Source organism: Pomacea canaliculata, linkage group LG7 (genome assembly GCF_003073045.1).
Source record: "Pomacea canaliculata isolate SZHN2017 linkage group LG7, ASM307304v1, whole genome shotgun sequence".
Taxonomy (NCBI): domain Eukaryota; kingdom Metazoa; phylum Mollusca; class Gastropoda; order Architaenioglossa; family Ampullariidae; genus Pomacea; species Pomacea canaliculata.
The window spans coordinates 10,120,091-10,142,316 of record NC_037596.1 but is presented as its reverse complement, the minus strand read 5'-3'; the positions used below and the strand labels follow the sequence as shown (position 1 = coordinate 10,142,316).

The following is a 22,226-nucleotide window of genomic DNA, read 5'->3' as shown; positions in this document are numbered from 1 at the left end:
AAGCTGCCTTTCAGTTGGCCAAAATATTTTGACATTTCATTCTAACGTCAGGTACACACACACGTGCCCACCAATAAATGATGATAAAGCATTAAACAAATTAAACCCGTGAACGGTATTTTCTGCGAACCGTGGAGTATGGTGCAGCAAATACCTTTATTCTTAGTTCAATGTTTATAATGCTGCCAACGTTGCCAAGGGAGCATCGATCTGTTTATCAATGACACAGTCTAGGTGAGCTGTGAGACACACCGACACCAGTGACATATCAAGCGCCCAACGGAGCAGACTTTGAGTGTTTGTTGACTGGTGACAAAATGGTGCCGAGGTACTCACAAGACTGTCTGGATATTTTTCTTGAAGAGACGTAAGTAACAAGAAACATGGAAGTTAATGTTGACGATCACATCAAGCTAATTCTAATCATAATACACTGTGTGTGGCACGTTTTTGACCTGACGTTTAGGAAAATATCAACAACCGCATTTTTGTCTACTGAACATTTATGTGCAACATTTAATAACCAAATTTCGATAGTAAACCTGCTTCTATAAGTAATACACAGCTGAACATTGGATATTGTAGAATATAATCTCGCAAAAGACATTTTTTTTGTTTAATAAGTTCGCGTCTCTAGATAATTACCAAATATAAGCAGACGACATAATCATTCGCAGTGGTTACGCGAGCCAGTCAGCGAGCCATGAGGCTCATGAATAATATAATCATGTATTTTTATACAACCAGTCATACAATATGTTGTTGATGACTTGGGTTATTGGCCTATGACCCCGACTGGGGCAAATGTCACAGGGCTTTACAAAATTCTCCTCTTTGTCTCTTACAGTCTTTAAAACAACGCTAAATTTACTTTTTTACAAGCATAAAACGTCCGTATCAAATAGACAGACCTGCTATTTTTCAATCATGATTTTCATGGAGGTAAGATTAACGACTGAAAGAAACTTGTCCTTTGTCTCGCGCTCTTACTAATCACGATAGTCATGGAAAGACAACACAATAAGCCAGAAGACTTTAACTTCATCAAATGTTGCTTTGAAACAATTAAACTGTTTAGATGTAAAACCTACTTACCTTTAGGAACTGTCACGAGGACATTTTTGTCGGCCTATTGCGTGGGTCCAAGAGAACTAAGCCATTTTCGTTTCCCCACAAGGTGGAAGTCCAAACAAACGACTCAATGTGATTACATTCCAAATGAGAATAATATATTATACCTCCAAATTAACACATTAATATTAGTTTGGTATCTAAAGACTGATTCTAGTAAGTAAAGATATTTTTTTATCTGAATAAATTTACAAATAAGACGATATTGGTGAGTTTTAACGTAGAATTCCAAGATTGGTCGATCCCCAATATTCTCGTCTTTACGCGACTTCCTTTCACAGTAACACGTGGCACAATGTCCTGGAGAGTTTTGATATTTCTCTGGTTTTTGGCCTATTCTGGTTTGTACTTTTGATTAGCATTATTTTTACAGTACTGAGTTTCCTGCTCATCCTTAAGTAGACTGTGAAGTGGCAATCGTTTAAATGCAGCTACCGGCATGGCTATCACATTTTGTCATTTCTTTCTTTTGTTATTAGTAAATGCCTTTTTTATTGTCTTAAGGTCTTTGTTGCACTTGCAAGCACATTACTCAAGTGAAGTGAAGCTAGGGAAGTAATAAGACATAACCAAGCTGTGCATAAAGTTCTGAAATACTAGTTCAACAAGCAGATATTTTACAGTTAGTCCCTCTTTCCCCTTTACCTTTGTTTCTTTCAAACTGTTTGTATTACAAACACTGTACAAAAGTTCACAAAATTCCCAAACACGTTTGCAAAAAAAACAAACAAACCAAACAAGCAAAAAAAACCCCAAAACAACAACAAAAACAACAGCAAAAAAACAATCAAACACATGCACAAGCATACACACATGCATACACAAAAAATAAACATACACGCAGATACTTTACCCCCCAATAAGTTATTTTTTCTTTGACCTAAGATTATGAAAGCCATTACTATTCCCCTGCACTGTGGATCTCTATTAATAGAAATGTTAACATCATACTTTTATTGGACAACCATGGCAGTAATGATTCCAGCGATGAAAAGAGAAAATCATCATTTCACAGAAATGATATTTGCTGTCCAAAAGCAAGCTTTGTCCTTCGAGCAGGTGCATAGTCTGCACTGCTTTCTTAGTTCTTTATTCTCTTTGTGTGGGACACAGTGGTAATAATTGTTTTCTTTATGGTCAGAGAGAAGTTAACAACACAGACACCAGGACTGCACATGGTTACACTCAGCTAGTAATGATCTTAACCAATGGGAAAGCGAGAACCACATGTTTATTAGAGGTTTTTATAGACTTTTTGTGCATGGTGGTGTTTCCACGCATGCATCTCGAGTATACCTAGGTAGGTGTTCACTGCAAATTAGAGAAGTATTACAAGGAGCTTTACCCGGTCGATAGCAGAAAACGCACCCAGCTAGACCTGTTCCGACATCCCCATGGTAGACTTAATACTTGATTGTTTCCCACCAAGAATCAGCTAATTACACATAATGGTGAGTTCCGGTCTTTGCTTCTGGCCTCTTGATGGGCTATTTCCAGGTTTTCTTTTTATCAAAGGTGACACCATTGTATGTGATCTCTGTATCGCATCTCCAGGTATGTTTCCAGATTTTACAACGCAAGCTGATTTCTTGGGGAGTATTTTTGAGGACTTGCCCATTTTTATGGACATATACACAATTTGTCTTTGAGTAGATAGCTGCACTGTATGTGTAGAAGTTGTGTCATGTTCTTTTGTGCATTGCACCAGCAAGTCATCAAAATCAAAGTGCTTGGTAGGTACCTTTGGTAGGTTAAAACAAACTGGGAAGAGGACTAGAGATTGCAAGCTATACCACTTTCTTTCTGCCGTGTTTGTCAGCTGTGACCCGTGACTTACTTTGTGGAAACAGGATCTGATCCAAAGAAGCATGCTGCTTGTCCAAGACTGCTAATTCGTCCAGCTTTGCCTGCCATTTCTTAGTTTTGTACCTAAAACTCGTTGATTATCCACCATCTGAAATCCACTGTGTTGGAGATGGTCGCTTACCCGTACTCAGGTTTAAGAAGCTTCTGTATTAACAACAGTAACGGACAGGTGAGGCGGAGTAAGAGTTCATTTTAGATAGTCGCCTTTTTTACGATCAAATTAAAAATCCGTGACAAACTTTAAACAATTAAACTAGCTTCTTTTTGATTCTGGAATAATAGTCTTTTTTTCAAACTTCAATAGCTAACGCTGGCATCTCTGTTGTCGGCATCACGGTTAATAACGATCCACCGTGTTCGCAACTGGCTCAGTGAGGCGAACATGCACACGCACAGTGCTAGGAGGTGGTTTGCATGGACCTCCGACACAAGCCAACGACATTCTGGCAATCCATGTACTTGTATCCATCACGAACCATCACTACTGGACTGCTGGCAGACGATGTTTTTTTCCTAGTTAACTACTAAAACGAGGCACGAGACTACAAAGCCTACGGTTTAGTCACATTCTTTGTTTAGGCTCACCGAGAATGACAGCGGAGAACTTCGTGGCTTTAGACAAATCCTTAACTAAGTGTTGTTCAAAGAAGTAATTTACCTACATTCAAATTCTTTGGTTATTTTAAAACAAGAAAAGCACGCTTAAAATATTTGCAGATATAATATTCCCTTCGTATACTTTTTAAATTTACACCACTTCATCACATTTTTTAAACATCCTCACATTCATTATTCTTCATTACCACAGTGGAACACGTCACCACATACTTATAACTGAATAGGTTGGAAATGAAGAAACACCCGATTTATACTTTAAAATATTGTAACTGTCACACCATGTAGAAGATGATTGGATGCCTGTGCAGACATGATGGGTGATGAACTTATCAATTAATTCTTTCTTTTTAAAGAGATTGTTAATTTTGAAGTGCTGCTGATTTACTGAGAATGTGAAAGAAGAACAGATAAAGCAGATAAACAACACCTTTCATTTCAATGTTGAAACCGTATGTCATTGTTAAAATAAAGTTTATAACATTACATTGTTTCAGTTGAACCTCTGGGAGTGAAGATCTTATGTCCAGAAAAGTTCAAAGATGGAGAAAATATTATTGTCTGCCTGATCAACAGTACAGCTGTAAAGGAAGCAGACTGCTCATCATCACAGCCTTTCGTGACATTTGAGAAAACACAAAATTCTTCTACACTAACTAAGTGCTACACACCAAGCTTCAATTCTTCAACATGCAGTCCTACTCACGAGGAAGACACTAATTGCTGGTGTAACAAGTCAGATGGAGATATCTTTAATTACACATTTGTTTACAATGCCAGTCGCTCCCAAGATGTAGGAGCTCAGCTGTGGTGCAAAGTTTGTCCATCGCCAAATCATCATTTGGATGAAGAAATAAGCGAGAGCTGCAAAAATCTACAGTTTGGTTAGTAATATAGCATAGCAAAAAGAAAAAAAACGTACCTCCTTTAAAAGGATTGCTTGCTAAATACTTTGTGTTGTATAGCATTTGTTTAGACTACAATTTAAAATGTTTGAGAATAATTCCATCTAATGACTGAAGCATTGACAACAGCAGCGTATCCTGTCACACACTTATTCGTGCAAGAGAAAAGCTTACTCTGATGTGCAGGCAGAAGACAATCCTAAAGTTTAAGTTAGTTTACTGTTTACTTTTGAGCCAGCAGACTAGTTTTTATGTCCCTGGTCGGGGGAAAGCATAAAACAAGAACTGGGGACATGGAATTTTCGAATGTATGTCCATTATTATAAAACATTCTCTCTCTTGTCCTAGATCATCCTTCATTCATTAATAATGAAACATGTCCCATGTCGTTGATTTCTTTCTTAACTATTGAATCCGACTAACAAATTGCAACAGTAGATGGGTTCCTAATTGGCAGTTTCTTTACAACTGTATGTGACTAAAGCGTTGAAGGCTCTCATTGTTTCCTTCAACCTATTCATGGCATACAAAGTAATTGTAATAATCCCTCCTCTCTCTCCCCCAACACACACACGCGTGCTCGCACCTGAACACACACACACACACAAAACATTTGGATTAGGTAACAGCTACTTACAAAGTATCTCGTGCTGTTTGCCGTCAAAGTCGCATCTTACTGTCTTAGACATAAATATCATTATTATAGTATTACCGTTTTTCTCTGTTTATTTAGGACGATGCCTACTACATTGTGCGGATTAGCTCTATGTGGATATAATGTATGCTTTCAGAAGTATTGTCTGACAAGGATTCTCTGAGTGGAAGAGATTCCCAGCACCAACCAGCCAACAGTAGAGCAGCAGCTGACCCAGTTTTCCCTACATTCATTCTGATGACGATGCTATTTTTAGCCTGGGTGATCCACTAATTGTTTACTCGTCTGTTTATATTTTGAATATGTGTGTGTAAATTACGTCATGTGACCTCCGGGTACTACATCACTGCATTCTTCATCTGCTTCTTGGACTTTCGTGAATCTATGTCTCAAGGAACTCATAAGGGACACCACTCTTTCCTTAAAGTGCCAAGAGCAACTTATCTCCCCCTTCCAGAATGCCTGCTTGGATTACTTCCTCCCATTTTCTATTACTGCTTTTATGAGATATGCTGAGGACGGTTCATTTGTTGGAAAGAATAGAAAGAAATGGTACTAATTTATTTGTACATGCGCATGCTTGCGTAAATGCGTAGAAGATCGTAGTCTAGTTGTAGGAGTTAACCTGCCATCAAGCAAGTGGACACCGTCCTACTGCACATCCTACCCCAGGAAATCACCGGAACATGTGCTACAATATTGTGCTCTCACCTGTCTGCTGCTTACAAACTGCTCGGTCCCATCTATTGGTCATGAAGCCCACAACACTTGGGTTTGTTCTACACGTCTTCTGGACTGTTACTTTCTTAACCAAAAGACAAGGTGTGTCAAAATGCAAGACAAAGTACAATGCTGCCTTTCCTCATTCCTCTTCCACATGGTATTTTTGTAATATATACATTATTTTCAAACACAAAAGTTTACTACCAGCGAACGATCGTCGAATGTACTCTTTCCATCTTACCATCATTTTGTATCTTACTATCATCTTAGAAACCCTTCCCAAGCATGTTCTATGGTACTTTGGATAAGAAAACATGTAAAGTATTAAGGCACACCCACACGTGGTTTTATTGCAATAACTCTTGCCAAAATACAGTTTAAACTGCTTTATCACTCATCTCACTCCCTCAGTCCTTCTCTCAGTCTATCATTTTCAACTTCATGTGTAGTCGTTGCAGAGACGTTTTATTCGCCTGAAGAGGAATTTCAATCAGAGATGGAGAGCTTAATTTTGGTTAATTTGGAAATAAAGTTGTTTGACTGCTTTCTTCGCTGTTTTTTGACTCTATTTTTGCAAGAAAGGGACTAGATGTAGAAAAAGTGAAGTTGCAAATTACTGACTAATCAATGCCAAGAAAGATAACTGCAGAAAACCGATTTGTCCTAACGAGTTCCGTAGTTAGTTTCTTTATTTTTATTAAAAGTGGAATTTCAAAAGATACTGAATTTTTTTTGTTTTATCAAGTGTGTTACGAAGTGACTTCAGGGCTCACACAGGCTGCAGATGATGCATACGAGTAAGAAACGGATGTTTTGAGGACGTTTGCCACAGTTGCTGTCTTCAGTTAAAATACTGTTTTTCCACATCCTTCCCTAGTAGACAAACTTTTGGACTACATGCTGAGAAACGTGTTTGTTTGGGGTCAACATAAAATTTGAGAAGTTGAAAGTCGGGGATATCATCAGCAGTCCACTCATATCCAGCAAGCTGACCTGCATTGACCTGGCAAAATTCTACAACACTGTCTGATATGTTTGATTACAAGCAATGTTCTGTGTCACATAAGGTTTATGGGAATAGTGTTATTAATCCTGACAGCAGATAAACATTGAAAAGGCATTAAACTGTGGCGAGATTTTAAACTTTTCCTGTTTTCTGTTCCTCTCGGTTCGAAGAACAGACTCGCAGTGTGCAACAGTTTGTGTACTTTCGGGTTAGAGATTCATTAAAACAGTCTGCGCCTTCACGGACCCATCGCGAACCGCGAATAAGCAGGGAAGAAGGAAATGTTTCTCTCATATGGAGAAGCTGTCTAAAAAATGTGTAGACACATTGTGAGTCTCCTGGTTGAGTTTGATATGCATGGTATCAACTGAAAGAAATGGGATCCTCATGTAGTCAGAAAGATGCGCGAGGTGTCGTAAAGCACTAACTGGAGGATGCTGTGGATTGTCGGCACTCTTCTTCTCATTCTTGATCTGCCAATCATCAAAGGTGAATCCACTACACTGCTAAGATACTGACGAGTTATGGTTCCTCTATAAATTACATAAATAGTTTTGTACAGAGCTGTGCATGTCTAATCTTGGTGTGTTACAGGTGTCCTTCTCTCACCCTGTGGTAGTGAAGGTGTGCAGGAGGTCCTGGCTGGTCACGAAACTCGTTTCACCTGCACATCTGAGGGGCCAGTAGAATGGCGACTACATTATTACGATTGGAGGACAAAGGGAGAAAACCGAATGACTTCAGCGGTGTTAGCAACAGGCGACATGTTTGTTCTGATGAACAGCTTTGATGGGCTGTTTACCGCCGCTGTCATAAATAACAACACGACATCTATCATCGTCAACACCGTGAATAACACAAGGTTGTATAACAATGTCCACTTTCTCAACGGCAGTCTGGAGTGTACTCGTCGCGATGCCGATAACATGTCAGCTGGCTGTGGGCTTGACTATGTGGGTAAGTAACACACACATAGAAAGAGATAAACAAATAGGGCAGCGGATAGTGAGTAGTTAAAATACTGGTGTCCAAAGTGAGAGGCAATCTGGTTCGATACCCGTGTAGCGCAGTAAAATTTCCTCAGTCTATCAGCCTGGAGGGAATGGATACCTGATGGATGCTTATCACCTTTGATGATTATTAGACACTTTCGATTGCTGTAGCAAAATGCTACATGATTACAATAAACTCTATATAAAACTAGAATGCACGGAATGGAAATGCAAATGTCAGTCTATTGTCTTTTAACAGACCCACCAAAGAACATTTCATGCACTGCAGTCAACTCCTCGTTCTCTGTCCATGTGTCATGTGTCATTGGCAGTGTCTACTCTTCCCGGAGACGGTACAAGTGTCAGCTAATTCGAAGTAAAAATGCGGTAAGTCCCCATTACAAAAACGGGGTCATGGCTGGTCATTCTGTCTTATTGGTATAACTTGCTCTCATATGTAAAATACGTTGTGGCTTTAAATCAGCTCACGAGTCGCTCTTTATTTAAAGCTAGAACCCCGTTCAAGTCTCTAATTTATAATATGTGCAATGCATATTTAAATATATTTGTGCTCTTAGGCTAACCCAAACAGGAAGAAATAGAGATTCTTATTTTTATTTCTGCATTCTAATTACTGAATTACTGATTAAGACTTGGACTCTTGTTGTTGTAGTGCTTTATTGTTTCTATTATTTTTTTTATATTTCGTACAGTCAGAAAACAAAACACTGGAAACCGTTACCATGGTAACATCACCTAACAATGAAAAGATTACTAAGAGTGAAGTCAAGGTCTCAAGCTTCTGTCAGTTCAACACAACACTCCCAGCAGAAGAAGGAAACTATGGGTTCTTTGTTTCTGTCTCACCAGGTGGACGAACACTAAGTGTCGAAGACAAGTTAGTGGCAATCGGTAATGAAATGTACATATTTGTCTTTAAAGTTACATTCAACAAAAATCATAAATCATCAACACAAACAAAAGCAAGTTAACCTCTCCCTCCCTCTGTCTGTATATCTGCCTCACTCTCACACACACACACACTGTTCTCTTATAAGATCTACAAACGATACACTAATATGGTTGTATTTTAATAGATATATTATGTTTATACACAAATTCTAAAAAAAATTACCTTTTTCCTTTAGAGAGGCCCAAGTCACCGATTGTATCTTGCAGTCCACAGCCCCACGTGTTAGAAAACACTAATGTCACGTGTACCTGTAAAGCTGCAAGTGTTGGACAACCTGCAGGGTACCTGGCGTGGGTCGCAGGTAAAGACACGACCCAGCAGGGGTCAATCATGAAACGACAACAATTGTCAACTCCAAACGAACTACACTATAGCCAGTCCTTCACTCTGTCAGACCATGGAAAAGCTTGGGTGAGATGCGACATCATTTGGGGACAATATGCGATACCCGGGCAGAACTATACTGCTAGTGTAGGTCGTAAGTAAAAAAAAATTCTTGATTCATTTTTAAACATTGTTAGAATACAAAGAAAGCTAATCCTGACGGCGGTTTAGCAGAGAGTAAATTCAACATCGCACTATGAGACGACTTTTGAGTAAATTTGCTCAGAAGCATAGGTCACATGATTACTTACAAAAAAATAAAATCTGCTAAGCATCAAAGTTACCATCCCTAGAAAAACTGTGACTGTTCTGTCAATGACATGCACAAATTAAAAAAAAATAATGGCCTTATAATTGTTTTATTTAAATTTTTTTGCAGTATTTTGTGCTCCAGGTGTTGTAGGGTTTGATTCCAATAATTACCAAAGAAGAAATTAATAACTCGTTGCAAATCTCTAATTCTTTCTTTTAGATATTATAGATAATACTGATCTATTTAAGATTTAAATAAATAAATAGAATTGAATGCCCTTTTCACCATGCAAGAAACTTCAAAAGCTTCCCGAAAGTGTAGATGACCGAATGCATGTATGTGCAGTTATTGTAAACTGCAATGCAATAGCCTTTGTAATGTACAAGTACTTTGTTATGAAAGAAGTTATGATCTATTCTAAAAACAAAACAAAGAAACACAAATCATTATCAATATTACACTGACTCTGATATACATTTGTTTTATTTACTCTTTATTATGCTTTTACAGATGCACCCAAGACGTCACGAATTTTTCTCAACGGTCGTGAGCGTCACGTGACAGTCATGGAGAAAGACCAAGTTCACCTGAGATGCGAATCGGACGGCCGACCCACACCTAACATCTCCATCTATAATAATGACAATGACAGGGTTATATTTAGAGGCTCGTCTGTTATCAACTACACTTTCATCGCTCGCTGTGAGGACACCGCCACTTACACGTGCTCCGCGTGGAATGAGTTTTCACATCACGTGACTACCTCGCTCAGCATCCAGCTTGATACTGGATGTAAGTAGTAGCATTTAGCTGACACATGTCAAAACATTTTTCCGAAAACGTGTTTGTTCTTTCCACACCACAACACCGATAAATGTTATTAAGTCCATCCTTTAACCCCTACTCCCTGTCAATGCATATTTCATTTACTTAACAATAACAGTTTGTGTTTATGTTTTATTAAATATTAAACAGACATTACATTTTACTGTTATCATTTACTAGTGTTTAATCAAGGAAGATACTTGATGTGAGTTTTGCCATTTTCTAATGTTGCAGGTAAACCTCGGAGCGTGTCATCCACAAATGTTATCAATATTTATGTCAAACACGAGAGAGATGAGCTGACTTTTGATGTGATCGCCTTCCCGGTACCTTCTGGGGCTGGTGTGTGGTTGGCAAAACCATTAAACCACAGCAGTATATTTTCTTATGTTCAAATTTCAGATGCAAATGTTTCCTGTAAATCTGACAGTAAGCACCGTTATATATCCAGATGTACTTTAACTGTCTTCAGCAATTACTCCCTGTCAAGGACTGGCATGTACAAGGTGCAACTCATCAATGATTATGGTATTGAGAACCTCACCATTCAGCTCAGTTAAGTATCTGTTGCTATTGAAGTGAAAGGTACAATTGCTTGACAGTGAAGGAAGAGAAAAATTACTGGTAACCTTTTAAATTCGTTTTAGTAGTAGTCCTCCTTTTGTTAACGTCTCCACGTATACTTAAAAATATTAACTGATTGACTTTTCTTATTTGTTCTGTTTGTTTTTCAGTCGAAGAAGACACTGTTTTACCACAAAACAATTTCTTCATGTTGGTGACTCTAGCTGGAGTTGTTATCTTGGCTTCTGTACTCATTGTCGTAATCAGGAACAAGATAAAAGGTAAAGAAAACTGTAAAAAGTTTAATCGTTTAAATGTAAGTTTGAAAGTCAGAAGAAAAATTCTCAAAGCTAGTGCCTTTCCATTTGTATGGTTTTCTATAATGAGAAACATTAAACCAAACTGAACTAAGCCCTTACAAGCTCTCTTCTATTTTTATCTCGCATATTATTCTCATACTTTTGTCCAACCCCTTGTCATCAAAATGCAGATTCACACTTTAGGTCCCAATATTTTATTATTTGTTTCGAATGAACAAATGTAACTCATTTAAATTTATAATGCCTACGAAATATCGTCAAAAGTTTAATTAAGATCGGTAAAGTTGTGTGTGAAGGTGACAGGAAACCAATAGTTTTGCGAACAATCAGGAGGACATGTCAACAAACGTGTTTACCACTGCAGTGGAAATGTTGGGCTCACTGGAGGCCTGAACCTTCTGCACTTTGCCTTGTTTAGACCTGCTGTAGACCTAGTAAAGGGAGACAAATACTGGCTATGCTGGTCAGTTCTGACAAATTTTTCTTGGGTGGCTCTACAATGGAACAAATATTTATATATTTTATTTATTTCAACATCGCCATTTCTGTACTTAAGGTAGAAATGTCTCGATATCGGCTTTGATACCATGTTTGTCTTTTTAGTTAGTTGCTAGCCTAGAAGATACATAAAATGATATGATCACCAGAAGACATCTTTTTAGTAATATTTGTGCTGCGGAGGCTGTGTATCACACAGAGGCGCGGAATTTTTCTACGGGTGTAGACACGTCTGATGTTTTCTGCGATTGTTGTTGGAACATACAGCCACACATTTTAAGCTTGCTCGTGGGAAGAACATTCCTCCGGTTCACACTGAAGTCTGACAAAGAGCAAGTCCCTTAAATGCTGGATGTTTATTGCTCTTTTAGTAACAAACAAAGGGCTAACCAATGCAGCCCTACAGCTTCTTACCATGTCCAACAGATGAGAACCGAAGACCCTCGGTCTGTAGGCGCTGGGTGAGAAGTGTTCACCTCTGTGGCTTCAGATGATTCACAGACGGTGTCGTCAAGATAAGTGTCACCAACTAAAGCTTACTTCATTAAGAAATGATTTTACGCCCACCACTTAGCTGTTCAATAAAAACACTTGTAAAATGTCTATATGTGTGTGTGTGTGTGAGAGAGAGAAAACTGATCAAGTACAGATACCTGTCTTTCACCAACAAAACACAAACTCACTCTCTCTCTCTCACACACACACATACAGACAGATACAAAGCACATTTTAAAGAACTTTAATGTGACATGAAAGTAGTATTTTTTAACAAGATACAGACGTAAATAAAGCTCGGCAAGGAATTTGACATTTTTATCGTTAACGGTAGATTAACTGTTGATGAAAAATAATAATGATAAATGCAAAATTTGTAGAGCTCATACTTACACGCATAAGGAGAGGATAGCAGAAGTACTGTGCATTATTTTCTCTGACCAAGCTCAATATTTAACCTAATTATGGGTCAATAAGAAGGAATCAGGCCATTTCCTCATTGTTATCACACTGTTGAAACATCCATGTACCAACTGTAGTGACATAATAAATACAACCATTAACTTAGAAGATGAGGTTAGATATACCTGGCAAGAGCAACAGGAGGCAGAATTTACTGAATAGCTGAAAACGAAAGAAAAGATTGTGCCTTAACTTGACTTTCTAAATTAACGTATTTTTTAAGAACTAATTAAATTTGCCTTATTTGCGCCTTTTATTAAAGGGATGTAATCGACCTGAAATAATTTTTTTTACGTATTTACATTCAGAAGAGCAGGGCAGAAAGGAACAGAAATGTCTTGGGCACCAAAGAAGCCATATCATGTTTATTACTCTCGACAGTGGAGCAAATGTGAACCGTTTATTATTTGGGAATGGAGACAACTACTTAGGGTGAATTTTAGGAGCAGAGAAGGTATAAACTATTCAAGATATGTAACTCCGCTTATGTCTATGCATTTGAAAAGTAGTTATGTGACTTCCCTCCCTTAGCTGCTGCTGGATGTAAAGCTGTCTGATCAGTCCTGTAGTGAATGTCTTATATCTGGCACGTGAGATATAAAAGGGTGTTGAAAATATTAAATAATACAGCAGTTAGTCAGTCAGCCCCAATTTCAAGATGAAGTCAAAGGCACTGTCATCAGTCGCAGAAGTATACAAAAAAAGAAGATTGACAATCAGAGAAATAGAAGTTGGTGAAAAATGCAAATAAGAGACACACGCAGAAGAGACATAAATCACACAAGAAAAGGAGAGAACAGCTTCTTTGTTGTAGAATGTAAACACCAAGTCAACAAATGTCAAGGGAGATGGTTTGTTACTCTTTCATACTTCCATTCCGCGAAGCGCAGTTCCTTCCCTTGTACATTCGTACCACGAACTTATAATTATTACTGAACTGCTGGCGTACGATGTTTTCCAGTAAACAACTACTAAAACGCGGCATTAGATGACAAAGCTTCCTGTTTATTCACATTCTTTGTTACGGCTCGCCGAGACTAACAGCGGGGAAACTTCTCAAGGGGCTGAGATGATCTTGGGAGGCAGACAGAAGTCCACCTATACACATCCATGGTCGTAACTAACATCCTAGCACAACATGACCTTTGACCTCTTGACTCCACGGTTCTTGAATTCTTGAGGACCTGATTGATTGATTGATGATGATGATGATGATGATGATGATGAGGAGGAGGAGGAGGAGGAGGAGTAGGAGGAGGAGAGGAAGGTCTGTTGGTGCAAAGACTCAGACCGAGGTCTTGAAGAGCAGATTCAACAAAACAAATAAAACCAGACATAGGTACACTTCTCAGATATACGATACTTGACAACATGCTTTTATTGTTATCATTGATAACTCTAAAAGTATATGATTTCTGTGATTAAGTGGTATGTAAAGCTTCTCTCTGTTTGACTGTTAACAAGAAGAGAATAATTAGATTCCAATCCTATTTCACGATGGAGCAGATAAATACCAGACACCATGAGCACAACTCATCAGCTTTAAATAATCTTAAGGAAGAACCTGAAGATTAATCCAGCATGTGACTTTAGCACGGTTTGAAAATTCACTGTACATATTCACTACTTTCGAGCCTGACCTGACAAATGAAAAGCCGACTAAAGTTGGGTTAAGCCATTCTAAAGAGGTTTTGTGATGAACTGGATCGAAAGCTTTAACATTCAGTGCCTGTTCTGTAGCAATCAAGTATTCTAAAATGTCACAGCTCACACTTCCACACTGACTGACATGCTTCTAAATAATGTCTGTCATGTGGGTCCGACTGAAAATTTGCTAAAATGCATAATAGCAATTATGTTGAATGACTAAATAGAAAACATGTTTTTTTAAAACCTGATCTGCATATAAATCTTACATGCTAGTGATTTCCTTGAATGATCATTTCCCTGAAGTAGCACCTCATGCTTAATTTTATAACTGGTTAATGACACTCAGAAAGTCTCTTATGAACTGTACTCTTACTAGTTAATGGCGCTATGACATGCAGGAACACACACACACACACAAACAGATGCATGATCACAAATGTGTTCCCATCAGGCAAATCGTGCTGTATTCTGTCTTCACGTGCGTGGGCGGTGGGCGATATCACTGACAGTCAAAGATGGGAAAGAAGTCCGGCCAAGCTGAACCATCTGCCCTCAACAAGAATATGGAAAGGTGAGACTGGACTGCGGACATCCACTTTTAGCCTCGTCATCTTGTGCTGCACAGTATTCAGGCACTCGGCTAAATGAAGGCTATTACATTGTCTGTAAAAAAATTACTTTGTGTGAATTTTCCCCCATTTACATTTCGTCAAATGTTCATTCCGTTCAGCTTGCAGTTTTTTTTGTCAGTCTATCAGTGTGAACGATTTTAAATTAACAGACAGATTTTGATGGGGAGGAAAAAAGAGATAGAAGAAAACACAAGCTGCCTAATACTACATGATCAGCAATAGACTCTCGGAGAGAGCGTTTGGAGGTTTGAAACAACTGAGAATGTCTGAAGCAAGAAATTATTCTGTCGTGTACATGTGGGTACACTGTGAACCCAGTGTGGACACCTGCTCTGAGCAAGAAAATGCGTCTGAGACTTTTTCCGATTGTGTGCAACATTGTCAAATTTAATATCTATGCATAAATACATTTTTTGATTATTTTCTTGAAAAATTAACTTTCGGTTTTGATCATAAGGATGTTCTTTTGTTCGACCCAGATGCTAGGATTCCCTCAAAGATTTATTTATTCACCTATTGTCCGTTTTCACTTACTTCTCACTGACTAAACTGTTCTCTTTCCTTCGACCTGCACGCAGAGAAATCAGTTTAAAGTTGGTCAACAAAGTATCAAAGAATGATAATTATAGTCACAATATTAACAAGGAGGTGGTTAAGACTATAAAAACCTTTCTAAAATATGTAAACTACTCTGTGGCTGTGCAGTCCACACATGGAATGTCCACCAGTTCTATGCAATGAAAGTATCAGAGAAAAAGCAACAAAGCCGTCATTTTTTACACGACCTTAATATTTTCTTTACAACACATTCACTCGCGTTTCATAAAAGGAAAGAAAGAAACGAATAAATGAATGATGCAACCAAAAAAAGAGGCAAACGACGTTCAAACATCATCTCATAAGATTTACTGATCCTGTATCCTTGTCTTTTCCAGCACGATAACATACAAAACTAAATTTACTCTTACCTGCTTTGGCACATTTGTGTCATCGTTATGGAGGGACGAGGGTTTCCCTTCTTTTTTGTCTTGTCTGACAGGGATTCGGCTGTGAAGCGTCGGAGGCTATCTCTGCTTTGAAGATGTGAATCCTGAGTATTATTGTAAGGGTTAGGTCTGGGAAGCTAGTATGTCAAAGCAGTTCTGGGGGATAAGAACTTCCTTTGGACATCATGGCAAATATTGCTCTGTACAAGTGAATGATGCTTCCCTTCTATCACCAGCAAGAAGTTTGAACCCCAACACGACTGTCTGGAGTCTTTACACGCCTGGTTGATTAAAGTCTATGTTCCGGATATTTAAAGCGATCGCCATTAATTTTTATTACTCGCTTCTCAGTTTTGCGCAGACTAGCAACAAAACTTGGCAGATTGTGACAAATAATAAAGCCATAACCAAAAAAGTCTTATAAGATATTCTCGGATATGGTTAATGTTAAGTGGACATCATCCTGTTAAGCTTTATCAGAAGGTTATACAGTGGGAGGCTAATAAAAAGCTTTAAAATATAGAATATAAAATTATAATAGAAAAATAAGCATGACATTTACATTTATCTGAGTAAATAATTCGGTAACACTTTCCTTTAATTAGAAGAGGCTATCTATAGCTTACCTTTGCTTTCCTTCTTTTTCTTAAGTAAGACAATGATAGCAGCAATCGTGAAGATAAACACGACGACACACACACTAGTAACGGCCGGGTAATATGATTCCAGGTCTTTGGCGACATCTAGAAGAAAAATATAAATTATAAACTAATAACTAATTATATTCACTTGCCATTAATGTGCACAATTATATTTACAATGCAGAAAGAAAGCAGAATGTGACGTGTGTGTTTGTGTGGCTTTTGTTCAAATCCACACCGCTTGTACGATTCACTAAGTTTTGCAGTAGTATTCCTCTAAGTAAAGGTCTCTGGAAGATAAATGTTGCTCAAGAATATGTTTGATTTTTATCGTTATTTTCTGCGTTCTTTGAAGTCACTGCTGGTCCCAGATAAAACAGTACCATGCAGAAGAAATTGTGACAGGCATCTCTTGTATTTACTCACTGAAGTCTATTGTGACAGTGAAGTTCTCGTCACCAGCCTCGTTAATGACCTGCACCTTGTAGGAGCCTGTTGTCAGGGAATTGATGTTGACGACTCTCAGAGAGCATGTGGACAGGTAACGGCGAAATACACCAGACTGACAGGTGATGTTTACCATGGTGTCTTTACCTTCAATGTGGGCATCTTCACTGTTGTTTATTGGTGATTTTATCAACCACACGTGATACTCGTGTGGTACGGGGTAAGCTATTATGTCAAAGTTCATTTCCGTTTGGTGGTTCATCATGTGAAATCCAAGTCGTGTAGACGAGTGACTTCGAGGCTTGCCTGTTAAAGACACATATAACAAAGAAAACAAAGAAATCACAAAACACAACACATACAAACAAATAAATAAATTAAATGAAAAATGAAGCCGTGTGTGAGTGTGTGTAAGGTTTATGAGAATGAGACGTATATTGCTGGAAAGTTTCGACTAGGAATCAGAAGAAACGACCTACAAAAGAATCTTCCACTTACACCGGACGTTGAGGTCAAGACTGACGGAGGAGGTCACGCCTGACTGACGTGAAAACTCGTTCCACGCGGAGCACGTGTAGGTGGCCGTGTCCTCACAGCGAGCGATGAGGGTGTAGTTGATAATAGACAAGCCTTTAACGATAACAGAGTTGTTGTCATTGCTATAGATGGAGATGTGTGGTGTGGGCCGACCGTCAGATTTACACAAAATGTTTACTTGTTGTCCTTTATTCACTGTTTGATTTTGCTTGTTGCCGTTGAGTACAAACTGTGCTGGTCTGGCAGCGTCTATAAAATAAGATCACATACCTTAGGAAATTCATAATTTGCTGTTTCACCCAAAGTTTTATGATGTAGACATTTTCTTTATTTGAATCGTTGGCAAAGAGGCGATTTATTAATGTAGATATTGCTTGAGATATTCTGAAAAATTAGAGCAACGATGACCCTCTATTTTACATCATTTACCATGGAAAGGACGTACCAAAATTTTCATATTCATATAATGATAGAAAATGATCAAGAAAATACGTGATACAGGTCTACTCATCATAGAGTAACAATCAATAACATAACAGTCAATTCTGGGATTGTTATACTTCTTTCACATTTCTTATTCATATGTCTATAATCCCTCTACTTCCAGGTCAATATTTGTCACTGCGCCATAAAAGAACATTCACAAGTTTATAAAATAGCTGCTAGCCACACACGAGTAAACAGTTGAGGAATTAATGTATACCCATGTGTTTGGATTTCATGTACGCAAATTCGTGTAAATGTATTAGGACGCATGCATACAGACTGGAAGGAGTTTCAAGTGTAGTTAGAGACTATAAAATTTGGATTAGATTGTTTACATACATCCCACATTCACAATGCAGTTTTCTCCATGTATCTTCTCCAGTCCCCAGACCACATCACATCTGAACCAGGTTCTTCCATGGTCTGCTTGAGTGAAGAAATGCGTATGATGTAGTTCGTGTGATGCGAGATTTTGTTGGCCTTCAGAGGCTGTTGTCTCCATGTATCTCTGATCACCTATGATCCATATCAAGTAACCTGCAGGATGGCCCAGAGAAGAGGTTTTACAGGTACAGGTGGCGCTTGTAGTCTCTAACAAGTATTGTTGTGGACCACAAGACACCCTGGGTAAAGAAGGGCGTTCTGCACAGGAAAACGCAGAATCTTATTTATAGACTGGAAGCTCTGCTTTGCATTGATTGAAGTACACGAAAAAGCTGGTGTGTGGATATATATATATGTTCTCGTGGTTTTAAGAAGAAGAAGATAACAAAGACGTGAACATGCTACCGCGCGTGCACACTTACACAGAAGGGCAGGATCCAAGGTTCATCGGTCATTTTAAAAAATGTACATTTCTTTCATAAACACCATGCGAGAAAAGAGGTACAGAACTAGAGAGAGAGAGAGGCAATGAGAAAAAGATAGCGAGAGTCGATCAGTGTAGCTAACAGCCACTAAATGTTCTTTTAAAATGACTGCTCTTTTTTACCAGTTGTAGTCCAGTTGTATTTATCTGGAAAGTTTGCATAGTACGTCCGTCCACCTGGCGAAACAGAGACACGGAAAGAGTAGTGTCCTTCCTCTGTTGGCAGTGTGGTGATGAACTGACAAACACCTGAAACCTTCACTTCTTTCTCTCCTATATACTCGCTGGTTGGTGAGGTCAGCATTGCGACTGTTTCCAAGCTTTTGTTTTGTGACTGTAATAGAGGAACCATGAGAGTATGAGCAGAGAAGAATAAAAATACAATTTTGACGGAAACAAGGAAACAAAACGCGAACGTATTTTGTAAATGCAAAATAAATAAATAAGTTGAAGGCAAACATCGAAAAAAGTCGATTCCACAAAGAAACGATTGCTTGGTACTTTAAACTATTGAGATTATTTAACATAGCCATAGACTACTCTTGTATTTCTAAAATAAAAAAGCTCTTTTGTTATTTCACATCAACTGTGTTTAAGGTTTTATTTGGAGATATGTTAATGCGCATTATAAATCGGACACACAGCATCCAAACTGTATTTAATTTGCGTATCTCTATTTCTCCTTATTTCAAAAAGTATCAATGTAACTCTTAACACTGACTGCCTGGTTTAGCCTGTAAAGCTGACACGTGTACAGTCTACGTGAGGAGTAGACACTGGCGACGTAGCAGGACACAGTCACGGCCCAGGACGTAGTAACTGCCGTACATGACACGTCCTCTGGTGGATCTGTAAATGACTGATTATTGTACAGGACAAAACGACAACCAAAAAGGTAGAAGTGCAGGCAACACATGCTATCTAAAAGGCTATGCGAATTTATTGAGGACATAGTTTTAAAACTGTTTGTGTTTTAGCCAGTTTTTTGTGAAACAAACAATGATATCATCCATGAAACATACTTACACAAAGAACAACAGACACGAGATCCAATAAAGCACTCCAAAATAATAGCAGCTTAACTTTGAAAGACCTAAACGAATGTCCTAGATGAATAAATAAAGAAAATCTGCAGTAGTGCTTACACACATAGTGGAGTGTACAGCGAGCTGATGCCACTTGCACTGAGCCATTCATACGATAACACAGAAGACTGCCGTTCGTCAAATGGACGATGCTCCGATGTTTACGAGCTCTGATGGTCATAGAACTTGAATGGCGAGCTTCTAATATACTGGCTTTAAACAGATTGTTGAAACTATTTAGCTCTTCGCAAGTACTTTCACATTTTGCTAACAAAACGGTTTGACTGTATAAACTGTATTCAAATCTCCACTCGACTTGTCCCTCAGCCGTGCAAGTGAAGACAGTGTCTTGGTCAACTAGTACTTCTCTCATACCGTTGTCATCACAGGGAGAAATGTTTACACCTGAAAATAACAGCTTTACAATAATCTCAAGGTTCAGATTCATTTCATACACAGAAATTATTCTTTAAAATCATTCTTTCTCTTATATATATATAGAGAGAGAGAAACCAAACTGGATACTTGAAGCAAGTTCTTTTTATTTATTAAATACATGTACTTAAATTTTTTTTCTCGAAGATCAACTTCGAAGAAACTATTCGCATATGGCTTTTTGCCATTATGGTATACACACACGTATGAAAAAAAAAAACTAGAACTATCTTTAAAGACTGTTGTCACCATGCCTTCTTTTTATGTTTCTCAAACATCTCACCTTTGTGCTAGCACAACAGCTACACATGTTATAATAATGTTGATCACACGCTTACCTGTGATAACAACAAAAAACAAGACAGGTGCTGTCCATACTGTCCACATCTGTGGTTTCACGACCTCACACAAGTCACAGAAGTACATTCTTGTTCCTGGGGCAAGAAGACTAACAGCAGCTGCTAGCGACACGTCCTGGCCAAGCGCCTATACAGTTGTATACATTTCGTAAACTGCCTCTTGTCACATTTGTTCTATACTGGTCGAAAAGCCGAGCAATACCGAAAGTGGAGCGCGCATACGAGCAAATACGCGCATACGAGGAAATGTAAACTATAGCTGTTCCCTCGTAGCTTACATACTGTAGGTAGGAGCAGAAAAACCAGATCCCATCTTCAGTTAGCTGGCAGCAAATCAGAATGAAGATTTGCACAGAAAAGATGTAATACTGCTGTCCAAGCCTGGCTACTACCTGTGCTCTGGTTATCTGGTGGACTAACAATTTATGAATGTGGCTAACAGTAATAAGCTGATTTGGTGTGCTGTGCCATCAATTTTTGACGTTCCCCGTCCACCACCACCTGCCACATCAGAAAAGATATCCTTCCAGAAAAAAAGACCTGAGATTTCAGTCAGCAAAGAATATGATAATGTGTGTATTGAATGTGTATATGCATATATGAATGTGCATATGTGTTAGTTAAATTTTTATGTAAATAAAAACAGAAATGTAGTTTCGGTTTCCATACCTATCCCAGTCTGTCTATGCCTGTAAATAGTGTTTTTATTTCTCTTTCATTTTCCATGTTATAGCACTCTTACTAATGACACACTGGGTCTACGAAGGTGTCACATAGGGATAACCGCCAACACAGCGATAGTAGCTGAGCCCACTTGCTGAATGACTTTTTATTTTTTTATTTTATAGAATGGAACAAGATAAGGGTAAGACGATTTAAATTAACTGTTGCGGGCCAGCGCTTCACTTCCCGAGGAGACACGTTGAGTGCCGAGACACTACTTGTGGGGGGGGAAAGGAGACTGCGTCTGCCGGCTGAGGTGCGGTGATTGTATTTTTGTACATCTCGGGTTTTTGGACGTTGAATTTTTTATGTATTTTTTTCGATAGATATGAATGAGTAATTTTGTTCTCGTTTGTAAATGTCAACAGGCGCAGTCTACAGTGCCGGGAGATGGGCCATGGAGTGAAAGGCCTTGAGATGGGCCGTGTTTGGGTCTGGCTAATGCCACGGACTGATGGGCCTGGCAGATGCCACGAAGAGTTTTTGTGTTGTTTTGTTTTGTGAATTGTTTATTTTATTGGTATCATGGAGCATATGGTCCAGGAAGACAACGTTTGATATGTTGAGTTGTGCTGTCACTCGTCCCCAATGACAGTGTCATTCAGTGTATAACGCCTGACGTCAGTTGTGTTTGGTTTGTGAAACTGTTAAGATAAGTTGTGAGTGTGGATGATATATATATATGGAAATTAGTCCCCAGAGACAGTTGA

At 38.5% G+C, this 22,226-nt stretch overlaps 2 protein-coding genes and 1 long non-coding RNA gene across 3 annotated transcripts; 2 read left to right on the top strand and 1 right to left on the bottom strand.

Moving 5' to 3' along the window:
• The first annotated feature begins 246 nt into the window (after nucleotides 1-246).
• LOC112568603 lies at nucleotides 247-6,416 on the top strand. The gene is made up of 3 exons (XR_003100125.1): nucleotides 247-367; nucleotides 4,110-4,496; nucleotides 5,309-6,416. It is a non-coding gene; the product is annotated as an uncharacterized LOC112568603 (long non-coding RNA).
• A 255-nt stretch (nucleotides 6,417-6,671) lies between these two features.
• Nucleotides 6,672-12,307, top strand: LOC112569509. Its single transcript, XM_025247314.1, has 8 exons — nucleotides 6,672-7,390; nucleotides 7,496-7,858; nucleotides 8,153-8,280; nucleotides 8,607-8,805; nucleotides 9,042-9,344; nucleotides 10,014-10,295; nucleotides 10,563-10,883; nucleotides 11,063-12,307. The coding sequence occupies exons 1-8, from the start codon at nucleotides 7,336-7,338 to the stop codon at nucleotides 11,296-11,298; spliced, it is 1,887 nt and encodes a 628-aa protein (XP_025103099.1). The 5' UTR covers nucleotides 6,672-7,335; the 3' UTR covers nucleotides 11,299-12,307.
• A 1,715-nt stretch (nucleotides 12,308-14,022) lies between these two features.
• On the bottom strand, nucleotides 14,023-21,038 carry LOC112569511. Its single transcript, XM_025247317.1, has 9 exons — nucleotides 20,773-21,038; nucleotides 20,060-20,404; nucleotides 19,636-19,763; nucleotides 19,038-19,248; nucleotides 18,386-18,688; nucleotides 17,522-17,809; nucleotides 17,003-17,329; nucleotides 15,484-16,678; nucleotides 14,023-14,934 (listed from the first exon to the last, which is right to left on the bottom strand). Exons 1-8 carry the CDS (start codon nucleotides 20,858-20,860, stop codon nucleotides 16,551-16,553), a joined length of 1,818 nt encoding a protein of 605 aa, XP_025103102.1. The 5' UTR covers nucleotides 20,861-21,038; the 3' UTR covers nucleotides 14,023-14,934; nucleotides 15,484-16,550.
• Nucleotides 21,039-22,226: the final 1,188 nt, after the last annotated feature.